This window comes from Malurus melanocephalus, unplaced genomic scaffold (genome assembly GCF_030028575.1).
Source record: "Malurus melanocephalus ecotype Western Australia unplaced genomic scaffold, MMel_1.1 scaffold_159, whole genome shotgun sequence".
Lineage (NCBI taxonomy): Eukaryota > Metazoa > Chordata > Aves > Passeriformes > Maluridae > Malurus > Malurus melanocephalus.
In genome coordinates this window covers 1300953-1325633 of record NW_026623391.1, presented here as the reverse complement: position 1 = coordinate 1325633, position 24681 = coordinate 1300953, and the positions used below count along the sequence as shown (strand labels likewise).

The window sequence follows — 24681 nt, the reverse complement described above, 5'->3', positions numbered from 1 at the left end:
ACTCTCCCTCTGCAGTTAACTCCTAAAATCTGCTGGCAACATTCAGTTGTACTCCAAGACAAGAATGTATTTACCCTGAGAATTTACAGCTACTTTCAGTTAGTTAGGTGAAAGATGCTACATATGCAGACAAATTCCATGACCACGTGGTAAGATGGATGCTTGCTTTCTGTTTCTCTCCCCATCGTCCCTTCCTTAGAGGCTGAACAACACACTTTAATTAGCACGACTCTCCCACCGCAAAATTCAGTTCTCTAGGCTTAAGATAAGCATAAARAAAAAAAGGATGTATCAGCTCTGTGGCACTACAAAGATATTCAGATGAGAAGTTCCTGGTCTGTCTGTTCCAAAAACTGGAGGTRTACAATGAACAAGATATGTGACTTTTGCAGCAGGTTCATGCATTACTCACAGGTTGTGTGAGTGTGAATGCACCCATCTCTCAAAACCAAAGGTACAGCTATGTTTCATAAAAACTCCTTTGGTACATTTACTCACATACACATCACAACTGTTTCAAGTGTTTTACAATTTGGAGCCCAACTATCAACAGATTGTTATGGTTTTGAAGCTTCTCTCCAGCTTTCCAACTATAAACTGAGGATGACATCCCTCTCCCTTCATGACCTTTATGAAATGAAACCCATGTTTTCCAAAGTGTTTTGGTAAGATTAGAGAAACTTTTGAGAGGAAAATAGTTCCGTCTTCAGGCAAGAACTGAGTGATGAACAGTAACTTGGGCATGGGAGAGGCTGGACCAGGAAAGAAACCCAGCTCATTCAAGCACCCAGAGTAGAACAGGGCAGGCAGACACAGCAGCCCCACAATCACAGCCTCCCTGGAAGCCTCTGCATAGGAACGGTCAAACGGTGGTCAGAGGGGCACCTTAGCCCCCTTTTATAAGTTCTGAGCTCTTTTTAACTTTACCAATAGTCATTCAGCACTACTTTTTGAGGTTAACTCTTTCTATATAAAACACTGCACAAAAAGCAGGAACACCTCAGCGTGGGCAGAGTTACAAGTGACAGAAAACAGTCCAACTAGCTTTGGTCATTCAAGTAGGAAAACTGATTTTTCTTCTTAAGCTCCTAAACATAAAGATTTACTACAATGTGTAATGCGGTCTTTAGCAGATAGCTATGAACAAGAATCACATACTGGTGACCATTTCCTGTGAGCTGTTCCTGAAGTGTTCACTACCTGTTTTGGGTTCCTTCATCAATTGTAAAGAGACAAATACACATACAGTTTTCCATGCTTACTGATAGAAATTTTTGTTTTCTGCTTTAGGAATAGATCTGCAGAGCTGTGATAGTTTGAGATCTCAAAAGGTTTTTGTGTTGTGATCTGTTCTCATTAAAACTTAACTGTAACCACCAAACAAGTAAAACATTTGTACATCCTAACAAATACACAAGTTCTGAATTGTTCTGGTCTTACTATACAAAAATTAGATGTTTTACATTTGCTCTTAGTCATACATAAAGGTACATTCTGGTCATCAGGAGAATGTTAATTGTGCTTGATCTCTGCACTTCATGGTTTCTATGCCTTCCCCTAGGATCTGGCTAACCCAACAGCTGAACCCGTGTTTGGTTCAAGTGAAGAGGTGGAAGCCTCCAGAAATAGAGTTGCTACTGCCTGAGGATGTTTTTGTGCTGCTGGTGGGCGATCTCATTTAGGAGTTCTCCACCCACTCCCTATCTCTTCATCTAGCTCATGGTATTTTGTCATTTAATGGTTTATGGTCCTGCTTTGAGAAAAAAAAACACTTGAAAAGACACAATTCTAAACCATAAGGCAATAGAGCTTTTTAGAATTATAATAAACCAATAAATTCATTATTGTTTGTTGGAACGACCAGTAATTCAACTGATACTTAACAGCCACTTTTTTCYCTTACTAAAGCTGAACATAAAATCCAAGCTAGAAGAGTTGARGTGTAACAGAAGATAATTTCTATTCAATGAAGCACATCAGGACATGCTCTTAATTAAACCACTGCAGAGAACTGCATTTAAGAACACATTTTAAGTACTGAGGACCTAAAAGCTTGCAGCAACAAGCTCAACCATGAGGACCCAGAGAAAGCTCTGGCTGGCAGCACAACCCTGGAGAGCTGTCGACTTGGGCAGCGACCTGGCAAGAGAGCTTGTGCAARGCTTTGCTGCAGTGGGAGGAAGCTAATGTTAGGACATCCCATAATCCCTGCATAGCTTGCAGTTTTACAAAAAAAAAAAAAGTGCCTGGTTTTCGCATCCACCTACCAGCACTSTACCAAATATACCACTAGTAGATGGGAATTGGGTCTGCGAAAGAGAGCAAAAGAGAGATGAAATATTTCCCCCAGTGAACAGTTACGCCTTTCATTGCGCCTAGGATTTCTCTACTTRTGGCCTCTCCACTAAGCAATTCAGATTGTCAGTATTTTTAGAGATCTCTTCTTCCTCTCAGCTAGTGTTGTCAGAAAAAGTAGACATGTTGTAGTTGTGTAGGCTGAAACTAAGAGAATTTTTCTATTTTAGGAATAATGTGGTGTGAGGCTTGTCTGCATGACTAATGTGGCTGAGAGGAGACTGAGGCAAGCTGGAAGAGAACAGYTAAATTAACAGGGACAGGAAAACTCCAGGACAATTATTTAATGTTATTCTGTTGATTAGGCACTGCATGGAAAAGCCAGTGGAAAGTGTTTCCAATCACGTGTAAGTTCTGCCATTGAAACAAAAAGAGGTGCAAAGTGTRTTTAGAGGAAGAAAAAAGAGCAAGTTTTGACATGTAGCAGAAMTACACAGACACTTCAAATGCTTGTRTGAAAAAAATCYACCATTAAAATTACAAGAAAGCTACTAGAAGAATTGTCAATGTCATACACCATTATTCAAATGATGCATTCCGGGCATAACCTTTGTGTTCTCTTTGATACAGTTGGCTAGGCATGCATATCAAAACTTGAGTGTGCCTTTTCTCCTGACATCAACAAGTAGATAACTTCACAAACTGCTAGATGCTAGATAATAAAACATGACAAGTTAATAAATATTTTCAAAGACATTTCTGTTAGAACCAGAAACAAAAGCCAGCTTTTCACTACATAACCAAAGAGYGAAACACATTTGTCATATAACCTAATCCACTTGTTTGTGAACAAATGACTGTAAGTAATCACATTTTGATTGACAGAGGCTATATAATAATGAGATTCCAATACATCTGGATCCTTCCAACACTGTGAATGCAGTGTTTAGCAGCACACATTAAAAAAATGAGGCAGAGCCACTCCTGAACATGCACTTTACACAGCATAGTTAATCCCCTGTAATTCCCTCTTTGCCATACTCTGGCATATCCTGCCTACCATGGCCATGCATTGATCCACAAACACCCACATAACTGAGCTTCTCCTCCCCATCCAGGGTTCAGGGTGGATTTCACCAACAGAAAATGAAATATCATCTATTCAGAAAAGCATAGCCATACACTTATCCCAAGTATGCAAAGAATCACATCACTGGGACAACGATGCCTCCCACCACCAGCAAGGAACCCAGAGTGAATTACCTCATTTCACAGCCCACACTTCTCTAATTCACCAGCTGCTTTTCCTCAGACAAGCAGTGAGGAGAGAAGAAAGTGCAAACCAGAACTGTTTATCTGCCACACTGCCCCAACCATGGCAGAAATCCTGCCCTCCTGCTGCAGCCATGGGCAGGGTTCTCACTAATACCTAGCCAGGTTTGCAGCTACGGTATTTTCCCAAAAACAGTTCTTAGAGCAAAGCAGAAATTGTTGGTTTCTTGGCACTGTCTGGTGTAACCCTGCAGCTGTGCCACACATTTGTGGCTCTATGTCAAGCACCACACTCCATGTGCAGAAAAACATAATTTAACGCTTTAAACTTCAGATTCAATCAGAACATTTGTAGGAGGCAATATTTCTGTGGTCAATGCAAAGACATATGGCTGACTCAAATAAGGGGATTTCATTTTGCCTTGTTTGAATTACTGTTTTTATGCTTTAGTTGCATTTTCTTACAAAAATATGAAGCTGTGTAATTTAGCAAATCTGATAGATGTTACTAAAGTATATGACTACCAATTACTGCTGTAATTACCTCCCTGTACAAGTTTCAAAAAGAAAAAAATGGAGCAGCCAAGGGCTGTAGTGAAATAAGCTTTACACATTTCAGAGCCTCAGCTGAAGATTAAGATGGAAACGGATGGTGAAGATGCTCCGGCCTGAAAGCAGCCAGACTTCTGTCACTCACTGTTTCTCAACTGTGAAAAATAAATGTCAAAATGGAAGAAATTACTGTGCCGGGTTGAGACAATTTTGTRGGTGGGCGAACRCTYCCAAGTTCCAGCAAGTCCCCTTCCCCACCTGGGCCCAGAACAAATTTCCCCAAAGGAAAGTGAAAAGAAAGAAAGAAAACTGTTTATTTAACAAAGGAGAAGAATATGCCCATGAGGCATGGAAAAATTTTCCACAAAAAACCTGTGGAAACAGGTGTTGGATCTCAGAGTTCTTTTTTTCCCTTGGGCGTGCCCTACCCCTCCGGGGGTCTGGAGGGCCAGACAGGGTTGCTCCAGTGGCTCCCTAAAGGATTCCTGACTACCATCTCACAGGAATCTTCTGATTCTCAGACAAGGAAAAAAAAGAAGTCAAAAAAAGTCTGAAGAAGAAGATGAAAAAAAGAGGCAGTCCCAGGGAAACAGCTTCCTCGCCACTGCTCAGTTTGCAGCCACAGYTGGAGTGTGTGTAACATTCCCCGACACTGTCCTGGAACAGGGAGGAATAAAACAAAACATGCTGCCAGGGCAGCCTTGGCTAACATACAGTTACAGAAGGGTTGTTTTTTTCCCTCTGGGCATAAAGCAGGCGATGGGAATACAGCCACCCTAGAACCCCTGAGCTGACTCAAGGTCCTTGAAGTGATCCTCAGAGCAACTCAAAATTAAGACTCAATCCTGCAATCAGCTGTCCACCGACAAACTTCGTGTTGGTATTTAAATTCTTACCAGATGCATTTAACAGTGGTCTAGAGCAAGGGTCTATTTGCTAAATTACAGAGGAATGGGCACTGGCAATGCCCAACTTCTGGCAATGCTCACTAACAGCTTCCACACTACCACTAATCCACATAAGAATAGCTGAAGCACATGCAGAGCTGACAGGCAAGATGCAGATTTAAAAAATTATCTTTTAACACTGAAGAAGTACTAGGAGGAAAGAAATTTAAAAAGCTCTCTGGACTCCTTAGTTCAGTAAAAAAAAGAGACCCAAGATTTAGGAAAAAGTATTCCATGACAGACATAGTACACAACCAGCAGAGGGCTGGTTGATGGAGAAATTAGATAATGGCCACTGTCATAATTTTTCCTCCAGAGGAAATAATTATGTGGCCACCTATCCCTCAAGTAAGCCCTCAGGAACATCAGTATCYAAAGTTTATTCTAGTCAGGGTCAAAAGATGAATGCCAGCATGCAAAAAGAGCAACAAATACAACGTGTCAAATACAACTACATAAGCCTCAATTGCATTGCATATTTTTAAAAAATTCTTTCTTTATTTGTGGAATTTATGGAATAATGGAATGGACCAATTATGGAATAATTGGTCTGAGCAGGTTTCCATTCCTTGTAGCTGTCCTGGCTTACKAGAAAAGCAACTTCCAACTCTCAACTCCAGCATTTATCTCAATTCAAATGGCATGGTTAAAGCAACATATTTAAATAATTCATGGRATACTATCAAGTAAACCTTGATAAAACAATATTCAAGTGCCTAGAATATTAATGAAAACAGCAAATTTWTGATTCCATTTTCTGAATGCAGACAAAAGTAATGGTCAACAAAAAAATGAGGGCCAAACCTCCCTTTTAATTGATTGAAAGCACCAAGCAACTGCTACAAAAATAAGCTGGAGAACGAAATGGGGGAATTTATAAACTATTTTTTGCTTTGTTTTAACAAATACAGATTGTTCCATGGTAAGAGTCCAAGTACTAGATATTGAAAAATTAATGTGAAAAAAGAAGGATTTATGGAAGAGATGGAGTACTTTCTTTCTAGACAATGCAGTTTCAAAGGACTGAACAATTGGACAAAACGCCCTTCAGCAAAGACAATAATACTGAGGTATAGAAGATATTTATGTAGATTCTCTATTATTTTCATGAAGAGACTGAAAAAAAYAGAGCAGGAAAAAACAGACTGAAACTGAGTCACTCACCCAAACATCTGTAGGGAACCACAATATGTGGGTGACCATTGCACTGCTTCCATCCCCTCTTGCACCAGTTCTGTATTGTAACTGGCTGGTTGGCTTCAACAACATTGGTGATTTGCAATTCAGGATAGACCTAGCATAGAAGTATAGAAAAAGACAAATGTTATCACAAGTATGTACTCTGGGTCACTGTTACACRTTTGTAACTACACAATATTAATTTTCCCTCTCTTCTCCCTCTTCTGCTGTGTAAAATATTTATGTCATGGTATGACTGTGTGCACATACCTGGAAAGCTGGTGTTTCTGTTCATCAGAAAAAACATGTGGCTGCCAGCTCAGAAAAATTATGGTGGTAACAGCTGACTGTCARAATTATAACTTGGCCAGCTATATTTGACTAAGGTAAAAATCAGCAACACAGGTATTTCATAGTTAAATACCTTCTTCTCCATGTCTAGTCTACTGCAAAATTCTATATACAGGGCATAATCTCCATAMAGCTAAAAGTAATAGCATGCTTTTATATCCTTCTCAACCATTTTAACAAACATAATAATTCTTTCCTGCTGCAGACTGCATAGTACTAAGTCTGTTGAAACAGTAATTCCTATATAGGTTTACATCACCAATTTCTAAATTGCTGAGATCAAAATTCTGTCTGCTTTAATACCACAACACATTTCTACACCCACTACCATGACATCAGCAAACCTGCACACTAATTTATTGGCAAACCACAACTTTGGCTCTTTATCCCCCTCAGTCCGGTTATCCCAAACCCCTCTTCTACACTGCTACAACCTATAGCTCTCACTTTCCATTTTTCAAATTGGCAATTTACCAACCCTAACATAAAACTCAGAAAGTACTAATTTTCCTTTGCCTTTCCTCAAGCAATCCTTACCAATTTCCAAATCTGTCAGATGTGAGGATTTAGTTATACTGAAAACTACTGTCTACTTATACCCAGTAATGGAAAAGAAAAACAAAAATAAGAACAAATCTGAAGTAATTTGAGGTAGTCCAAAAASATCCTGCAGAGAAAGAACACAACCCCAATAAAAGCTGTGTTGAGATGACTTTAGGGTGAATTCCGAGAGTGGTTGGAAAATCAGTCTAAGAATCCTGACAGTTCTGCCTCAATTAAAGAAGATTTTTGTTTCAATCATGGATCTCCACTGAGGTCATGACATCTGAGAACCAGTACCTCCTGGCATTCCCCTGATTGAAAGTTTAAAATACAACCATAGCAAAAAGGAAGYAAGCAGCTTGAGCTAAAGTCTTAAACTTTCAAAGACACTGCCAAACAACAGTACAGCCTTTTCAGATTTGAGATCAGTAGCCTTTAAATGAATGTGGCCTGGTCCAYACACATGGGAACAACCAGAAAGCAATCAAAGCATGGCTGGAAATAATGGGAAATAATTTCTTACTTTCATTAAGAGACAGGGGCTAGTAAAATTTTAAAATTGAACTGTATTAACAGCTTAATGCACAAAACAAAGGCAGGTACAATACCAACACCAAGGAAGTGACAACAGAAAGAAACACTGCCTAAACAATGCACTTAGTGCTGAAGATCTTGAATATCAACACTGCCTTCTACTCCAAAATATAATTTAGCAATCAGAAACATCTTGCCTTGTGCAAGTACTTTATAGAATCCATTTGCCAAATCTTTGCAAGCTTCAACAGCACCCTCAGCTCACTACAACTGATGGCTGAAGAAGTGCAGAGGCTGAAGGTGCAGCCTGTGCACAAGTTGCAGTGATCCCAAGAAAGCCTGCAGGGCAAAACTAAMAAGTGTGAAAGTTTCCTGCACTCAGAAGACTGAAGCTTTATTTTATTTTGTCAACAGGTGGCCAAGACAGATGGTGACTGTCCACTTCACATACAGACCCCCATTTTCACACTGCTTGCAGAAAATGGCTCCAGAGGAACTTGCTCCCTCTGCTCCATCAGTGCTTCAAACACTGAACTCAGAAATCAAACATCAAGGTTCAAGGAAAACTCTTTCATATGCTCATGATTCCTGTAACAGCCCTGCCAACATGGATTAGCAGGAAACTTCACACCTTAAACGGCTGTGTAAATACTACGCTGCAAGGCTCCATAGCTGCCTCAAGAGCTAACAAGCATGATGTGAGAGGAAGATTTTATTTTCTTTGGATAGATTTCCTTTAGCTGAACTCTATCATGCTGAACTCTTCCAGTTCATACCTCCACAGACATCACACTCAAGTAATTACAGCCCATGTTAAGTAATAGTGGATGCTGTCACAAGCCATGTGCTTGATATATCACAGTGTCAACTGACATGTTTTCAGCAGGGACGTTTAACATTGCCCTTGGTTAAGTGTCTCTAGCYATTGGCAGAGGAAGTAAATGCCTTAAATGAAGACAACTAAAGAAATTTCAAAATGGACAGACTGGAACATTTTACAAAGGAAATTAAGACAAGAAAAACTCAAAACAATTTATTCACCCACATGAATGAGTATATAGCTTTAAAACAACATAAAATAGGATTCTAATCCACAAGAACAAAGATACACTTAGYTGCTTTCCTGAAATTAATTTCTCAAGAGGATGAGTGCACTAGTACTCTAAGGCCACACCAAAACAATAATTTTAGGGAGAGAAAAATATGTTCACGTATTCTTTTTATTTTTACTATTACCAAATCCATCATTTTAGCTGCTGGTTAGTAAAGTCCTAAGTAGTTAGCAGTATTTGTCAGAAGCACACAAGGACAAAGAAATACAAAAAGGCTCTTCTTCTGTTACTGCATCAGTTTTAAACTCCTAATTTCCACTGACAGCTCACACAAAGCTTAGTCCACCCTTTAGGAGAGAAAATAGGCTTTGAATTTCATTATCAATAGGTTAATGCCAGTGTATGTGCCGAGGAGAGTTCCTCTCACTAGACTTATATAACATATTTGCTCTGAATTGAAGTGGGACCTACTTACTGGCACAGAAAAATGGGCCTTGTATTTATTTATAGTGTCCCTAATGAGCCACTGCTCCTTCTACAGTGTCAGCGCAAGCAGTGCTAGAAAGTTGCAAGATAAGATACCCAAACTTTCAACACTGTTGTAACCTGCTGTAGAGAAATWCCTTTAATTCTTCTTAAAATAAACAGTGGAGGAAACAAGATCAATGTAATCTAAAATATTTAACTGCCAATCAAGAGTTACAGCTATATCTTCATTTACTTCCATTTTCATTACCAGGTCTCCTTGTTTACCAGCTGCAGAAACAAAAATCTAAAAACCCACTCAGGCTACTCAGAATTTCATATAATCTTCATATAATCTTGTTAAACCTCATGTTTACCACTACCAGATCTGATGGCATACAGGATTTAGGACTAAAATGCTGATGTCCTTAATAAAAGGGGAGAAAACTGGATGAGAAAGCTTGTGGGTTAAGATAGAGAGAAAATCTTTACCAATTACTGTCATAGGCAAAGGAGACTCAAGGCGAAATATTTTTAATTCCCAATTCAAGGAACTTAAAAGGAAAGTACAGGGAGAAGCACTGATCTCTGACCAATGGGAATAGCATGAAGCTGTATCAGGGAAAATTTAGGTTGGGTATTGGGAAAAGTCTTCACCCACATAGTAGCTGGGCACTGGAACAGGTTCCTTAGGGGGTGGTCACAGCACCAAACCTTGACAAGAGCTCGAGCAAATGCTTAGACTAGTAGTTTTGGACAATGCTCTCAGACATGTGGTGGCATMATTGGGGYTATTTTTGCAGGGCCAGGAGYTGGACTCTGCTGATCCCTGTGGGCTTCTTYCAACTCAGGATAATCTATGATACTACGAAATGGCGTTTGTATCTATCTACCTAGGAAGGTGYTGGTGATAACACCAGCTGGATATGTGTTACCTAAATAGCGGTCAGAGACTATTTTGAAACGGCAGACGACAACTCTAAAGTAAAGAAGGAGCCGGGCCACCTCCACCACAGCTGCCACGCCTGCAGATGAGAGGCCTCTTGGCATGGTCACTGCAGGCAGGTACATCCCCAAACCTCTCCTCTTGCCATCTTTGAGGATTGCCCTGATCCCTACAGCATCACAGACTAGTGATGAGAGCTCTGGGGGTCATCAGGTTCAACCTCCCTGTTCAGGGAGGGCCACCTTGAGCCTATGTCCAGATATGTCCAGATGACTTTTGAACGTCTCCAGGGACGGAGACTCTAGAGCCTTTCTGGACAACCTCTGTCAGCACTCAAATACCAGCATTATAAGCAACTGAAATCACTAAGCTTCTTTTTTTTTAAATCAATCTATGATACATGATTATATAGGTAAGTTTCACTACCCAGTCACGCATGCCCAGCACATTTTGGTTCAATCTTGAAGCAATACTTGAGYGAAATAATGAGGCAGTCATCTCTGATACCAAAAGACATTTAAATTCAAAACCTTAGTATTTCACCTATTGATAYTATTCATTATGTCTCTCATCTGCTAGAGTAACTCTAACTATTCAGAATATTGCCTCTTTTATCATATTTTCAAATAAAATTTTAAAATGTTTTCAAGCTTAACTAATGATTAGGGGATTCATGAAGCTATTTCAATTTACATATATTTCAGTTTTATTAGACAATCAAAACAATAGCAGTAGAAATGACTATATGTAAATCTCAAAGAATAATAGCAATGGAAATGACTATATGTACATCTCAAAGAACTATAAATGTATATTACTGGAATTAGTGATACAGATTTATTCTTACTTCTTGAACATAAGAATCTTTTCCAGCATATTCAAAAAGCAGAATCATCATAGAGAAGAGAACAAAACTGAGAAGAGAACAAAATTCAGAGTAACAAGTGGTATGAATTCCCAATGGAGTATGCTCCATCCATGGAAACTGTAAAATGCAACACACATACATGCACACACTTGCACATAAATACACGTATATGCAYCCCTTGTGAAAGGGTGGTGTTACATCTGAACATGAATTTATTGGGTAAAAAAAATAAAAGAAAAAGTAAAGCAGTATCTTAGAGAATGTAAAGCATGATCAGGAATTGGTATACATCTTCAGCAACAGTTTGAAATGCCAAACAACCTGACAAGAGGCAAGGAAAAGCTCGTTAAAATAAAGGTGCAAAATTAACATGTGATCACTTGTCATTTTTTAATTTAAACACCTTCATATTTTCCTCCAAATTACATCCCACATCAGATTGAATTCTGACTGCCCTAAATCASAGTTATGTACTCATTTAATTGCCAGTCTGAAGAGGACGTATTTTCTGTTTCCTTCTATTTTTTCTCTTTAATCCTCCAGTTGCTTGCTATACCTACTCACGATATCCTTGCTTAAATTAGATCACAGATWTATGAGTTTTAAATCTTCCTTTTACCCCAAGCTTCAACATCTGGCACAGTTAAGACTTTTAAGACAGACTGCAATCAAATGTAATATTCAACTCTCTGCTGTCACAAGGAGAAAAGGCTTCTCAGTTTCTCAGAAAGCACAATGTCCAGACTCTCTGCAGCACACCACCAAACAACTCATGCCAATACACCCTGTATCTGACAAGAACTACTGAGCTGGAATTCTGCTTGAAGTCCATCTCAGGCAGTCAGTGACAGCATCTACATTAAAAACTAAGTCCAAGCATGACTACGGAAATGCTAGAAAGGAATATTCATACAAATAAAAGAAGTGAAAAAAAATATGACAGAAAATATCCAGAACAAATAAAAAAGTGTTTTTAGCAGTTGCACCTTTAGGAACTTGAGTCATTTGAATACTTTGATTTACTTAAAGGGAAGATAACTCGAASTAGGATAAGAGTTTGATTACATCCAGACTTTCCTTCCTTGCTGTCCTTCCCAGCTTTCCCCAGAAAAGAAAACAACCAACCAAACAAGCTGATCTGTGGACAAGTTTACTCTCATCTGAATACTGTAACTTCATGTGTCGAATATTCTATACTTACAATATCAACGTTTCTTTAATAAAAAGAACCATACACAAATTATTAGACAATCTGCTTTTTAAAATGGTTAACAAAAATTATGAATGTGACAGGTAACTATTTACCTCTGTGCTTTAAATGGACAAGGAAAGATTTTATCACTTCAGTGAAGTAATCTGCAAACAGTTACTACAAGCACAAAAATRGATCTATACATTTAATAACCAGTGTTTAGGAAAATTAGAGTCTTAAAATTGCTTGTGGAAAAGATCCTTTAACAGCAATGGCATCTGAAGGATAACTAAACAATGCTTCAACTATGAAAACAAGCTTCCRATTCCAGATTAACAAATTACAGTTGGATCAAAAACTATTTCTATTCMTTTCTAAAGTATTAATAGAATCTATAAATATTCTGCCTTCCAGAATTTTGTATTGATGTGTTGAATAGCAGCAACAAGCAGACATGCTACATTCACTTCCAACTGTTCAGCATATCCATGAAGAGGAGGGATAAGATAATTATTTCTCTATATCCAGGCCCAATGTCTCTGCAAGCTTTCCAATCTGCAATTTAGGAAGCAGTGACACTGAAGAGTCCCAGATAAGCTGCAACAGGAGTGGTGTCACAAGAGAAGCAGTGACACATGCACCATCAACCCTGAAAGAAACGCCCTGTTCTCAGTCTTGCAGTCTGTGTCTGGAAAAGGCAGATTAAAGGTACTATATGTCTCATGTAGAAATATCCTAGTTTATTACTGTTTTTTATAACAACTATTCTACRTGACTTCACAGAAGCTCCATGGCTCTCCCTCTGGCAGCACCCTGCCCAGGAACTACCACTCCACCAACCCAGCACACTCCCATCACCTTTCCTTTTCTGCCACGTCTCTGTGGCTTCAGCTGTGTCCTGTCATGTCTGACCATGCTCAACCACTTGCTCCTGGTTTTCTCAATCATCAGTCCCTTCTACATACAGAAGCAAGGCTACAGGGCTAAATGAAGCTGGCATCTAAACTCTTCCTGTCACTCTCTGTAACCCAAGAAATGCCTTCTCTTGCTCAAAGAGAATTAAGAGAGCCAAACCAGCATTAGCTGCACTGGAGCAGTTTTGAARTTCTCTGTCATGGAACAACATGAGAAATAGCAAGGAAACCAAGAAGGAACAGCTCTGCCCTTGCTCCACAAGTCCCAGGCATCTGCTGCTGCAAGTAAYATCTCAGGTATTTGCACTAATTTCTAGCTGCCACTTGGGAAGAGTGTATGCAAATACCCTATTAACCTCGCAGTTTAAAAGGAAATAATCAATCCCTAAACAAAAATCCACACCAAATTACTTAGCCTAAATAAATMATCTCAGGCTGAATGTCTTCCAAACTAGCCAGGGATTTTTTTCTTTTAATTAAATCCTAAAGACAAGTTTCCAGAGACATACTATTTTTTATCTTCAGTCACATCCTATTGCATCCATCCTTAACATCCCTTTATTTTTAATAGCTTCAGCCTCACTAGCTATTGGAGTCAAACCTCAGCCTCACCTACGAGTTTCACATACTGCCCTTATAACTATTTCATTGGGGCCAGCTAATAAATCATCCTCCCTTCCAATACCTCAGCTCTTCACTGTTATACACAGAGTTGCTGTTCAAGAGCTTCCTGCCACAAAACTCACATACTGTTTCAACTCCTTTCTGCTATGAAAGCAGAAATAAGGCTGCATGGTCAAACACATTCTCCTCACTGCCTTACAAGTTCTTGACAGCAAATGTCTGTGTATAGTAAGAAAACTAAATCAAAACTTGAGCCTTGACAAAAATATTCTGTTTACCACATCATGTCTCTAAAGGCTTTCTTGTGTAATTACAGAGGATATCCAGCTTCTCATACTGTAAAACCTCAGAGCAGACAGGGCTGGACTTAGTCTCTTCTAAGCTGCTTCCCCATCCACTTTAAGCACAATAAGCACTTCTACTTCTCCATAGTCAGAGTATTTTATTCACAAAGAGCTGGCAAAGTCCACTTTTCCATGTCACCACAMGCCTGTTCACAGATTCACTCTGCTCAAGTTGAAACCTTGTATGCCTGTTACTCTACAGCATTAGTAGAAGCATTTAATAGTTTGGGGGTGTTGGTGTTTTCTTGCTTCTTTTTTGCTTTTGTGCTTGCACTTTTTAAATACATTTCTGCATGAATAAGGTTAAGTATTAGAGCTGTGAGACAGAATAATACCTAATCAAGCTATCAGGGTATTTTTATCTCAAAGTAACATGTCATGGACAAAGAACAAGGACTGCTGTCCTCCCAGAAAGTGGGTGGAGGGGAAAGGGGAAAGGCAACMAGAAATAATTTTAAAATAATAAYAAAAATCTTCTCCTTTAGACRTGATACAATATTTCATCAACCCATTTCCCTCTTTAAGGGTTGCCTCAGGCACTGTGGCACCAGATCAAGGAAGGTGGGACAATGAGAGAGCCAAGGTCTTGTTTTCAAGGCTCTCCCGAAGGCTGCCATTCCTCCAACAGCACAGTCCATGGGAGGAAGGTGAGGCACAGTGCTCTCCTGACAGCAGCTMCTCAATCACATCAATATATGAAACRCCACTGAYCCACATATGACAGCTAATACACAAAGAAGGTGCTTAAAAAGAACTGTGTTGGCTTCAGCACCAGCATCTTGGAGACAGCAATCAAGTCTCAGCTACCTGACGCAGATCTTCAGTAGCAATCCTTATTATTCATTCAAAAAAGTAAATATAAGAAAAATATATAAAATAAGAAAAAATCCAAACAGTAAAACCCTCCCAACAAACCCCAAAAGAACCCAGCAACAAAGTCTGACTTTTCTTTTTGTGGTATTATCAKAATGAAGATGTGTAATGGTTTTGCTTGGTCCAGTTTTTTTAATGGTGGAGGGGAACCACAAAAATGGCAGCGGTGAGAAGATTCTGGAAGTCTTCTTGATCATGTCTGGCAAAAAGCCCTACCCCTGCTGTGTTGTAGAGCCAATCTCTGATGGCTCTGAGGGTGATGGACAGGTTACTGGCCAAGCCTGGGCCAACTGGAGATGCTGGTTATGCCTCTGTGATTATATATTTAAGAAGAAATTCAAACAAAGTTTTGCAGCAGCCAGAGGTGGGGGAAAGGAAGGAGAAGTGAAAATGAAATGGAGACTTGAAAGTCAGTGGAGAAGGAGTGGGGGAAGGTACTTTGCAAGCCATGGTGCTGATCACACCATGGGGGAACAGGCTATTCCCCAGGTGACTGAGATAAATCCACTATGTTTCGGGAGATAAATCACCTGGCCTTTGAGGACTGGACTGATCACAGCCATCTCTGTTGGGAAGAGGTGGCCCCCAGAAAAGTCTGGAGCGAGTGGATGCCTAGGAGAAACTGCATTCTGGTGGGATATTTGAGAGAATGGCCTTGCTCCTGGAATGAAGGCAGCCTGGCCTTGGGAAGACCGCTTCCCTTCTTGTGGACAGGGAAACCCATGCCATCAGCAGTTTTGATACAAGGTCTGTTTCCGGGAAGATCCCCACAGTGATACAGAGCAGAAGGAGGAGCCCTTCTCGAGCAATGGAATAAACCCGTGGTGAGGAGCTGACCAGAAAACTCCCACTCCCTGCTACCCCTGYGCGCAGGAAGGCAGGAAGGGTGGAAGAGGGTAAGGGAGAGAGTGTCTTAAAAAAAAAWTTTTTTTTCCTCTTTGTGATCCCCTCTTACTCTGGGTTAGTCTGAGTAGTTTTAGCAATAAATCTATTTTGYAACTGAAGTTACAGCCTGTTTTGACCTTTCTTGGAGCAAAAAAAATAAAAAATCTTCATACATCTTTGTGTTAATAAGATTTTTTCCTCTCCTGTGCTTAGTTGTGGAGGTGAGGGGAAGCACAGTGGATGCCTTGGCATTTGGCCAGGGTKCAAACCATGACAAGATGAAACACTGCATTTCACCTCAAATACAGTATGTTTCAAAAAAGGGCTGGCAGGGGAAAAACACAGATCTTGTGCCAGCAGCTTCTGCAAAAGGATGGGGAACCATTCTGAAAGCATGAAATAAAGGATGTAACTGCTTTGTGCAAATCACCACATGCACCAAGTTACTATATCCTTCTCCCCAGATTTTCAGAGAAATCATCAATAGGTGGGCTATAATATGTATATTTTATTACTTTCACAAGCCTTACCTAAAGAAACCTCCTATCCTTCTATAAACTATAAAATAGGAACATATGTGCCTGATTTGTTAGTTATATTTATTGAGGAAATCACAGTACAAAATATGCTTAAGATGTAGCAGAAAAATTATGAAAATATGCTTTGAAAAACCTAATTGTTCTGAAGTATTTCCAAGTTCCACTGCTTACAAAATTACCTACTTTATGTCAAAGTTGTCATTGAGGCCATGCAACAACTGTCACAAAGTACCAGGCTCAGGAACTCATTTTTCATAATCTAATTAATTTATGCTTTCTTGAGTTTAYTRCAGATCTAGCCAAAGGGTAATTTAYTAATSTAAGAGCCTAGATTCCCCAAGAGACAAACACGGCTGTGACCTCCCTTTTCATGAAATCAACTTCAGGGTCTAGTACCAACAATGTGAAGTGGTAATACAAAGTCATATTCTGAAACAATGGTCATACTCCATCACCCAGGACACAAGAAAAGCATGCACGGTTCCAGCAGTGAGGTATACAGAAAAAGAAAAGGAAGAAAATCAGAAATTGAACAAAGGAATGAGGAACTAAGCTACAGGAAGGGCACCAGCAGAAAACATTCAGATCAGCAGCATTTGGTTGTGAACAACACAGGAGCATGCATTCAGTGTCACATTCACAGTCCTCTAAACAAGATACAGTTATTACCTGAACAGCTGTAAGATGGCAGTGCACTTTTTTTTCTTTATAAATCAATTAGCAATGTTTTTAATCATTCTTGTTCTTGTGGATGAGATATATACTATACAGAGACTACAGTTTTAAAATACATTGAGAGAACAGTTAGTGTCAGGGAAAAAAACGGAACAAAGAAGTTCTTTCTAAAGAAATAAAATCAATTATTCATTGACAAATATTTATAAGTGTGTTTTCCTTCAATTCTTTCTCATAACTTTTYTTGTCCAGAATAATCACACTTGCCTTACCATTGACTTGCACAGATATAATAATTCAGCCTGAAAACTGCTCTCTTAGGATAGCAAGCTGCAGAATACATGACTGAAGATAAATCAGGCACTTCCTATATTCATTATCAATATTAACTATATCTCAGATTAAATTAGGTTTACCATGAAAGCTTATCAATAAAAAYTGTCACCAAGTATTTTCTGAAGCCCTTTCTACTCAAGTAAACTGCAATTTGGAGCCACTGCCAAGACAGAAGTTCATTATTCTTTCAYATTTCATCTGTGTCAGTGTTTCAAATTGCAGACACTACAAAATAACAACGCTCCAAAACACAGGCAATAAATTCCAGTCCAAAAGCTGAATAAACTTTAAAAATGTACTTCTTTCTGATCAGACCCAAATGAACTTACTCCAGATTTCATTTTAAAATTGCATTATATTGAAGTCTGAAGTAATTTTCAAATGCAGAAAACCCCTTATGATACAAAAGTGTTTGAAGGCATGCCCCCTCTCACCCTTAAAGGAATTCCCTGAAAAGAAATATTGGAAAAAAATCAGAAATTTGGATACTACACTTTAGACCAAAAAACTTCCACACTTTAATTTGCTTCATGTATTCAAGTTCAAGTAGGAATATTTTCAAAGAATCATTTTTTCATGTGTTTTTTTTTTCCTTTGAATGAATTTTCTCAATTATWTTCCAAAGAAACTGAGGATTTTGTAAAAGAAGAATAATACCGTATCATAAATACTGCAGAGACTTTGTTGGGGGTTAGGTTTTCTTTTTCTCTTTAGGGAGTTTTTCTCCCCTTTGCTGGGAGATGGTGAATGGACCTTGAGTTAAAGGACTAAAGATGGAGCCAGAGGACATTGCTTGAAGGGCAGAAAAAGGCTGCTACTGGGGGTTTTGCTTTGTTGTAGTCATTGTTGTTTGTCTGCCTCGTGTTTTATATAGATATTCTAGTAAAGAACTATTATTCCTTTTCCCATATCATTGCCTGAAAGCCTTGTAATTTCAAAGTTATAATAATTTGGAGGGAGTGGGTCATCATTTCCATTCCAAGAAGGTTCCTGCCCTCTTTAAAACCAGGACAGACTTTCACATTGATTTGTTTCACATTTCATGTTGCAGGGAAAAAAAAGGGATAGCTCAGCAAAAGGCAGTGTGGGAGCATTAGGCAATGGAGGCCTCAGCAGGGCCACACAAAGAAGAGAATCTGCCAAGGAGCAGTTAGTATACATGTGGTACAAATTTTGCATTATAGGGAGCAGTATGTGCTGCTCATGTCTTTGATAACACACACAAGCATTACTGAAAGCTCATGTCTCAGCAGGATATTAAGAAATCTTCATTAACCATTACTACCATACACTTTTCCTCATAAATTGGATGTATTGTTTCCCCAATTTTGTTTCATGGTGGAAGAAGGGAAGATAGAGAGATCGTCAAGACTTGCCACCTGCAAAGGTCTTTGAAACGAAGTTTGAAAATTTTCCACGAAAGATGTAAAACTCCTATTTTAGTAAACCGATGTTTTAATTTCCACTTGGACTGAAAACTCAACTAATCCAAATTTTCTGCTGAACACTGGGGCTGCTAAATAAGTAAGCCATCATCCTAAGACCCTGAATGATGTCCATGCGGGTATTTATCAGGAGGACCTCSCAGTCATTCCTCATTTTTGAACACAAGGGCTTTTGGTTATGATGCCCAAATCTCCATGTGCACGAAGTTGTAAGTCACCAGGTTGCCTAGAGGCATCTGTACATTTACCAGAAGCAGTTCAGAAGCCTGCAAACCAAAGAACATACTGTCTCAGTGCTCCATTCCCCACCAAAAAAGAAGCTGAACGTTTTCTTGTCAGCCTTCTTCCTCCTGCAATCTATTCCCACACAGRTGGCAAAACATTTTTTGAGGTTTGGTACTGCATGCTTCACCGAAGTCAATGGGAACCCTGACACCAACTTATCTAACAGAAAAATTCAATCCAACTCCAAGAAAACCTGAAAAATAAAAAGCACTTTCCCCCCTCCTTCTACAAAGGAACAGTCCTAAAAGGATTAGGATGCTTGCCAAATGGAGAAACCACTTCCAATTGCACCCAATGACTCAAGTGACCACAGTGATGTCAATCTCCAGGGAACAACACTGCTGTGGTGCAATGAAGTCCAGTCATATCCCACACCAATATATTTAAGATCTTATTCTCACAAACGAGATGTGCATTTCCAACTGCTCAAAGGCATGCTGAGCAAAGAGAACATCAGAATAAACTGAAGCCCAAGTCAATTATGAAACTTCTGAGATGTGTTGATCCTGAATTTCAAAGGACAGAGTAATAAGGACTATAACCCTGCATCTCCTTTCCAATACAAACCACTGCAAAGCTGGAACATGCCCATGAACACGTCCCTCTCCACCCTGCATCTTGCCAGCAGATATCCCAGACTACTCATACAATCACAGAATCATCAAGGTTGCCAGTTCCTCAAAATCCAGAGAAAACTTTAATATTCAAAGTAATCATGATAATTTATTGTGTTTGGCTTTGATTTTTAATTTATTTTTTTTTTACTTTTGTTTCAAAGTAAGGCTGGCAAACAATACATTTAAATTATCTTTGGCACCCTTTCTCCAATGTGAATCGAGTTCACTGAATTGGACTGAACTAAACATAAATCAAATATGACCATTCCCATCAAGGAGTTCTTGACTGAAAGGATTTTCAAATTGCTGAAAAACAAACAAGAAATCCTTAACATTCCATACTGCCTTGCCTTATCCTGGGAGAGAATTTATTTCCTGTTTCTCAGAACTGCACCTACACTTCTCTTGAAGCTTTCAGAAACTGAAAAAAGCAGATCAAAGTTTTAAATGCTCTTATCTTTAGGATTATATTATGATGCAGTCTACTTTATTACTGTGCTGTATGGCTTAGCAGTTGCTGTTTTTTTAGTGGGGTAACTGAGATAACCTTTGCTTTAATACTCATGAAAGTTAAAACATTAAACTAGAAAGAAGTTCCTTATCCAAAGATTAATCTAAGCAACAAAGTAAATGTAACAATTTGCACAGATTTCCACATTTAGCTTCCAGCACAGTACAAGCACTTTGGCACTGCTCTGCTGCTGAAGTCCAGTAACAAACACTTGGCTGACCCTCTGACAGTCTGACAGACCATAAAATCTATGATGCAGCTACAAAATGTGATAAATTAGTTTGCATATATCAAATCCACTTGTGTCTTACAGAAAAGACAGTATTCCAGTTTGTTAAACAACAGCAACAAAGAATCCTTATCTTAGAAACCAGCATGAGATACTGATGCTTCTGTACCCTCAGCTGCAAAACCCTGGCAGAAACCAAAGTTACAGCAAAATCAGCAGCAATTGGGATTCTGCAAGACCAGCACTTGAGATGAAGGGTTCATATGCTTTTTCTCAAAATCTTTAGGCAGCTCTGTGGAACTGTTCAGAAAATGACCCAAGAAAACTAAAATTCAGATCAGAAAACCACTACAAGGATACTGTATTACATCAAATTTCTCAGTCATTCGTTCATCTGTCAATTCTCCTCTGTCCTTCMTGCTGTCATCACTCTGCCTAAACCCACCAAACTTTTCCACATTTATTTTTGCCTACCTTTTCTCTCGTTTTCTACACAAATTCTGGCATTTTGAATATATTTGCTCTCCACTTATGCTTCTGCTGCTGCCCAAAATGAAATTGGGCACATTTCACATCCAAAATTCAGATCCACATTTGCATCTCTGATTAACATGTCGCCTACTCTTCATTGTAGACTTGATTTGACATCTTTCTTCTTGACCTAATAATATTGTGAGTTTTTCCCCTTTCAAATTGCTCATTTTGACTTTCTCTATTGCCAGAGAAAGCTTGCTGGGGAAATTCAGGTATTGACAGCATGCGTTGTTCTGAAGACACAAAGGACCAAGTGGCAGAAAGATATAGTGCCTTCAGAAATACCTAGAAAGCTTCTCTTCACAGGCTGTTATAAAGACCATAGCAAAGCCATCCTCTGGTCAGCTGTCACGAGAAGTCCTGCCTTCACACCTCCTCCAACATTACCAATCCAGYTAATCTGAGGAGAGGATCAAAGAGGAAAACCCACCCTTTTACTGTTTGCTGGGGTTTGCTTAGTGCTTTGCTTTCAGTTCCCTGAACTTTCTTGCTGCAACATCAGATATATGCTAAAATTTAGCAGAGAAGAAATGAGGAGGAAGAAGAAAACAACAYGTGCTGCTTAAGTTCAATACTTGTRCTAAACCASTCTGYAGCACCACTGCTGTTGCTTTGGTAAGAGACTCTAAAAACAGCTCACAAAATCCARCTATCTCAGATCTGGCTACAGAGCCTAAGCTACAGCAGTACAAGACGAATAAGCTGAAAGCCTGCAAAAGCAGGGACATTCGGGAGCTTCAAGCTTGGCTGAGTATAGGAGACTCCACAGTCCTCTGTGCTGCTCCAAATTTCAAACCACAGCAATGCTTTTGTAAGAAATGCCTGGGTTAAAGGAACAAAATTGATAGGAACACATCATACCACTACTCAGGAGAGACTCCAATCCATACTGGCTCCAAAATACCAGACTTAAGCAAGCAACTGTTAGCATATCCACAGATGTGCTCTCAGCAGTAGCTTAAAATAAGTTTCTATGACAACCTCCTCTAAAATACTAAAAAATATACACATATTAACTTATGTGGTATTACAAGTTTAGCTTTAACAAGAGTAGTCTAATCAAATCCTCTTAGATTTCTTATTTAGAATCATAAATGTAATTCCTGATTCTTACATGAGTCTTTTTTTTTTTCCTCTTAGATGGAGTGTACAGACTGGCCAAGTTGTGTTGAACTTGGAAAAGCAATGTTACCTGCAAAACTTCACAGATGTTTGAGGAAACACTCATCAAAATCAATTTTTTTCTAAGTCGGCAATTGGCTCAAACAAAGAAAGCAAAAAGTGATAGTGCCTTAGTGTACTCTTGATAGTGCCTTAAAAAAACTATAGTCCCTCAGAACCTGAATTTACAAGGAAGCTTATTTATTGACAACAACTCTGGCAGAGATGTCGTCCCAAGCCAAGTGGAAGTCAGTAATGAATGGACAAATCAGGTGTTTTATAAATGCCTAATTATCACTTCTTCAAGATAACCTGTGACTCAGGATAAGAAGCAAAGAAAAAAAATTGCATTGGCTTGGAAACATTGTGTGGTTTCTTCTCACAACTGGAACTGGACATTGAATATTATTACATTCCCATGGGATCATTACTTTCCTAACCTACAGAGATACTYATAGAAACTATGCTGGTAAAATAAAAGTTATATTGGATAATATTTCCTCATATTCAGATTTCCTCATATTCAAGCCTGGCAGAAGAAAAAAAAATAATGATGGCATTTTCATTACTGTACAAACAAGTGTTCTTTTTTTTTCTCTAAATATATGTACCAGCACTCACAAAGCTGATGTTTAACAGCCACTGTGATGCATCTTCTAAACACTACACAGTGTCTTCCTAGTAAAAACTCCTGTCTTAGCTCAAGAAAAGGAACAGCCTCCCTTTCCATACAAGGATTCATAAGAATTTTGAACAGTCCTAGGGACATAAATCCAATGTTGGTTTTAATCTCAACACTAAGCCAGATGCCTGTCATGGTCATCACTGGCCAGAAGCCAGGCATCCATGAAATCTGCTCACTCACTCCCCTCTGCAGCCTGACAGAGGGGAGAAAATTTAACAAACGGTTCATGGGTTGAAATAAGGACCAGGAGAGAGACCACTCTTTAAATACCATCACAGGCAAAACAGGTTCAGCTTTGAGATATTATATGAATTTATTACTAACAAAATCAGAACAGGATAACGAGAAGTAAGATAAGCCCCTAAAAACACCTTCCTCCTCCACCCCTCCCTCCTTCCCACCGGCATGAGGAGGCAGGGAATGGGAGTTAGGGTCACTTCATCACTGAGGCTTCCCCTGCTGCTCAGGGAGAGGAGTCATTCCCATGCTGCACCATGGGGTCCCTCCCACAGGAGACAATTCTGCATGAACTCCCCCAAAGTGGCTCCATCTCACATCTCTGCAAACCACTGCAACCTGAGCCCATCCCACAGGCAACAATCCTCCCAAAACTGCTGCAGCATGGGTCACTCTTCCACAGGGTGCAGTYCTTCAAGGACAAGCTGCTGCAGCACTGGAGCAGGGCCACTCTCTCCATGGGTGTCCCGAGGGCTCAGAGCCTCCTCCTCTGGCATGGGCTCCTCCATGGGCTGCAGGTGGATCTCTGCATCCCCATGGATCTCCATGGACTGCAGGAAGACAGCGGCTTCACCACAGTCATCACTATGCAGAGGAAATCTCAGTTCTGGTGCCTGAAGCACCTCCTCCCCCTCCTTCTCCACYGACCTTGGTGTCGGCACAGTTGTGTCAAATATTCTCACTCTGCTCCTCTGAGTGGAATTAAAACTGTGCCACAACCTTTGTTTTTCTTTCCTCTTAAACAAGTAATCATAAAGGCATTATCACCATTTCTAATTGGTCCAGCCTTGGCCAGCAGCAAGCTCTTTGGAGCCATCGAGGATTGGCTCTGCCAGATATGGTAGAAGCTTCCAGCAGCTTCTCACAAAGGCCTCTATGGACTCCCACTACCAAAAACCAGACCCTGCAAAACCAATATAATGCCTCAAGAAATCTGGAGGGGGGGAAAAAGTAAAAAATCTAAAATCCTCACCTTCCAAACTTTGTCATTAGTAATTTGCAGTAACACCTCTCCAATGAAAATCTTGTCCCACTCAAGTAATTCTACCTAAACTACTAAAAACATGCTAATATACTTATTAGGGGAAAAGGTRCATAAAACCATTAATAATTGGGACAGATATTTTGAAACCCTTTCAGGATTATAATTAATCCACAACCATCTAGAACAATTTTCTGTAAGGAGCACATATGTATAATAAAAGATTATCAGTGGGATTTTTTATTAGCTAGATGCATACAGTATTTAGAAAATTAAAGCAGGCACTCAATACAGTGCTACAGAATCATTTTAATTGGATAAAATCTAACTGGATTATAATGCTGCCATATGGAAATACTTCCCCCATCCAACCTTGGGCTATTCCCTGCTATGAATTCAAGCAAACATGTACTTCCTGACAACTTCAAAGCTGGACCGAAACAGTTGGAACGAAACGGTTTTTCCCATTTTTATTTTTGCCTGCAGAACCAGCAAATGAAACTCTGTCATGACCCAAGAGACCTCTGAACATGAACCTGTTTCATGATGTCAAACACTGCCCTACTACAAACTTCAGACACTGCTATAGGGAAACAATAACCACTGTAG

At 39.4% G+C, this 24681-nt stretch overlaps 1 protein-coding gene across 4 annotated transcripts in view; it reads right to left on the bottom strand.

Moving 5' to 3' along the window:
* The window catches only part of APP (amyloid beta precursor protein), a 189705-nt gene that overhangs the window by 115337 nt on the left and 49687 nt on the right, over positions 1-24681 (bottom strand). For all 4 annotated transcript variants that reach the window (XM_057371847.1, XM_057371845.1, XM_057371844.1 and 1 more), the window contains exon 3: positions 6231-6360. In XM_057371847.1, coding sequence (XP_057227830.1) covers positions 6231-6360 — 130 coding nt within the window. The remainder of the gene's footprint in view (positions 1-6230; positions 6361-24681) is intronic.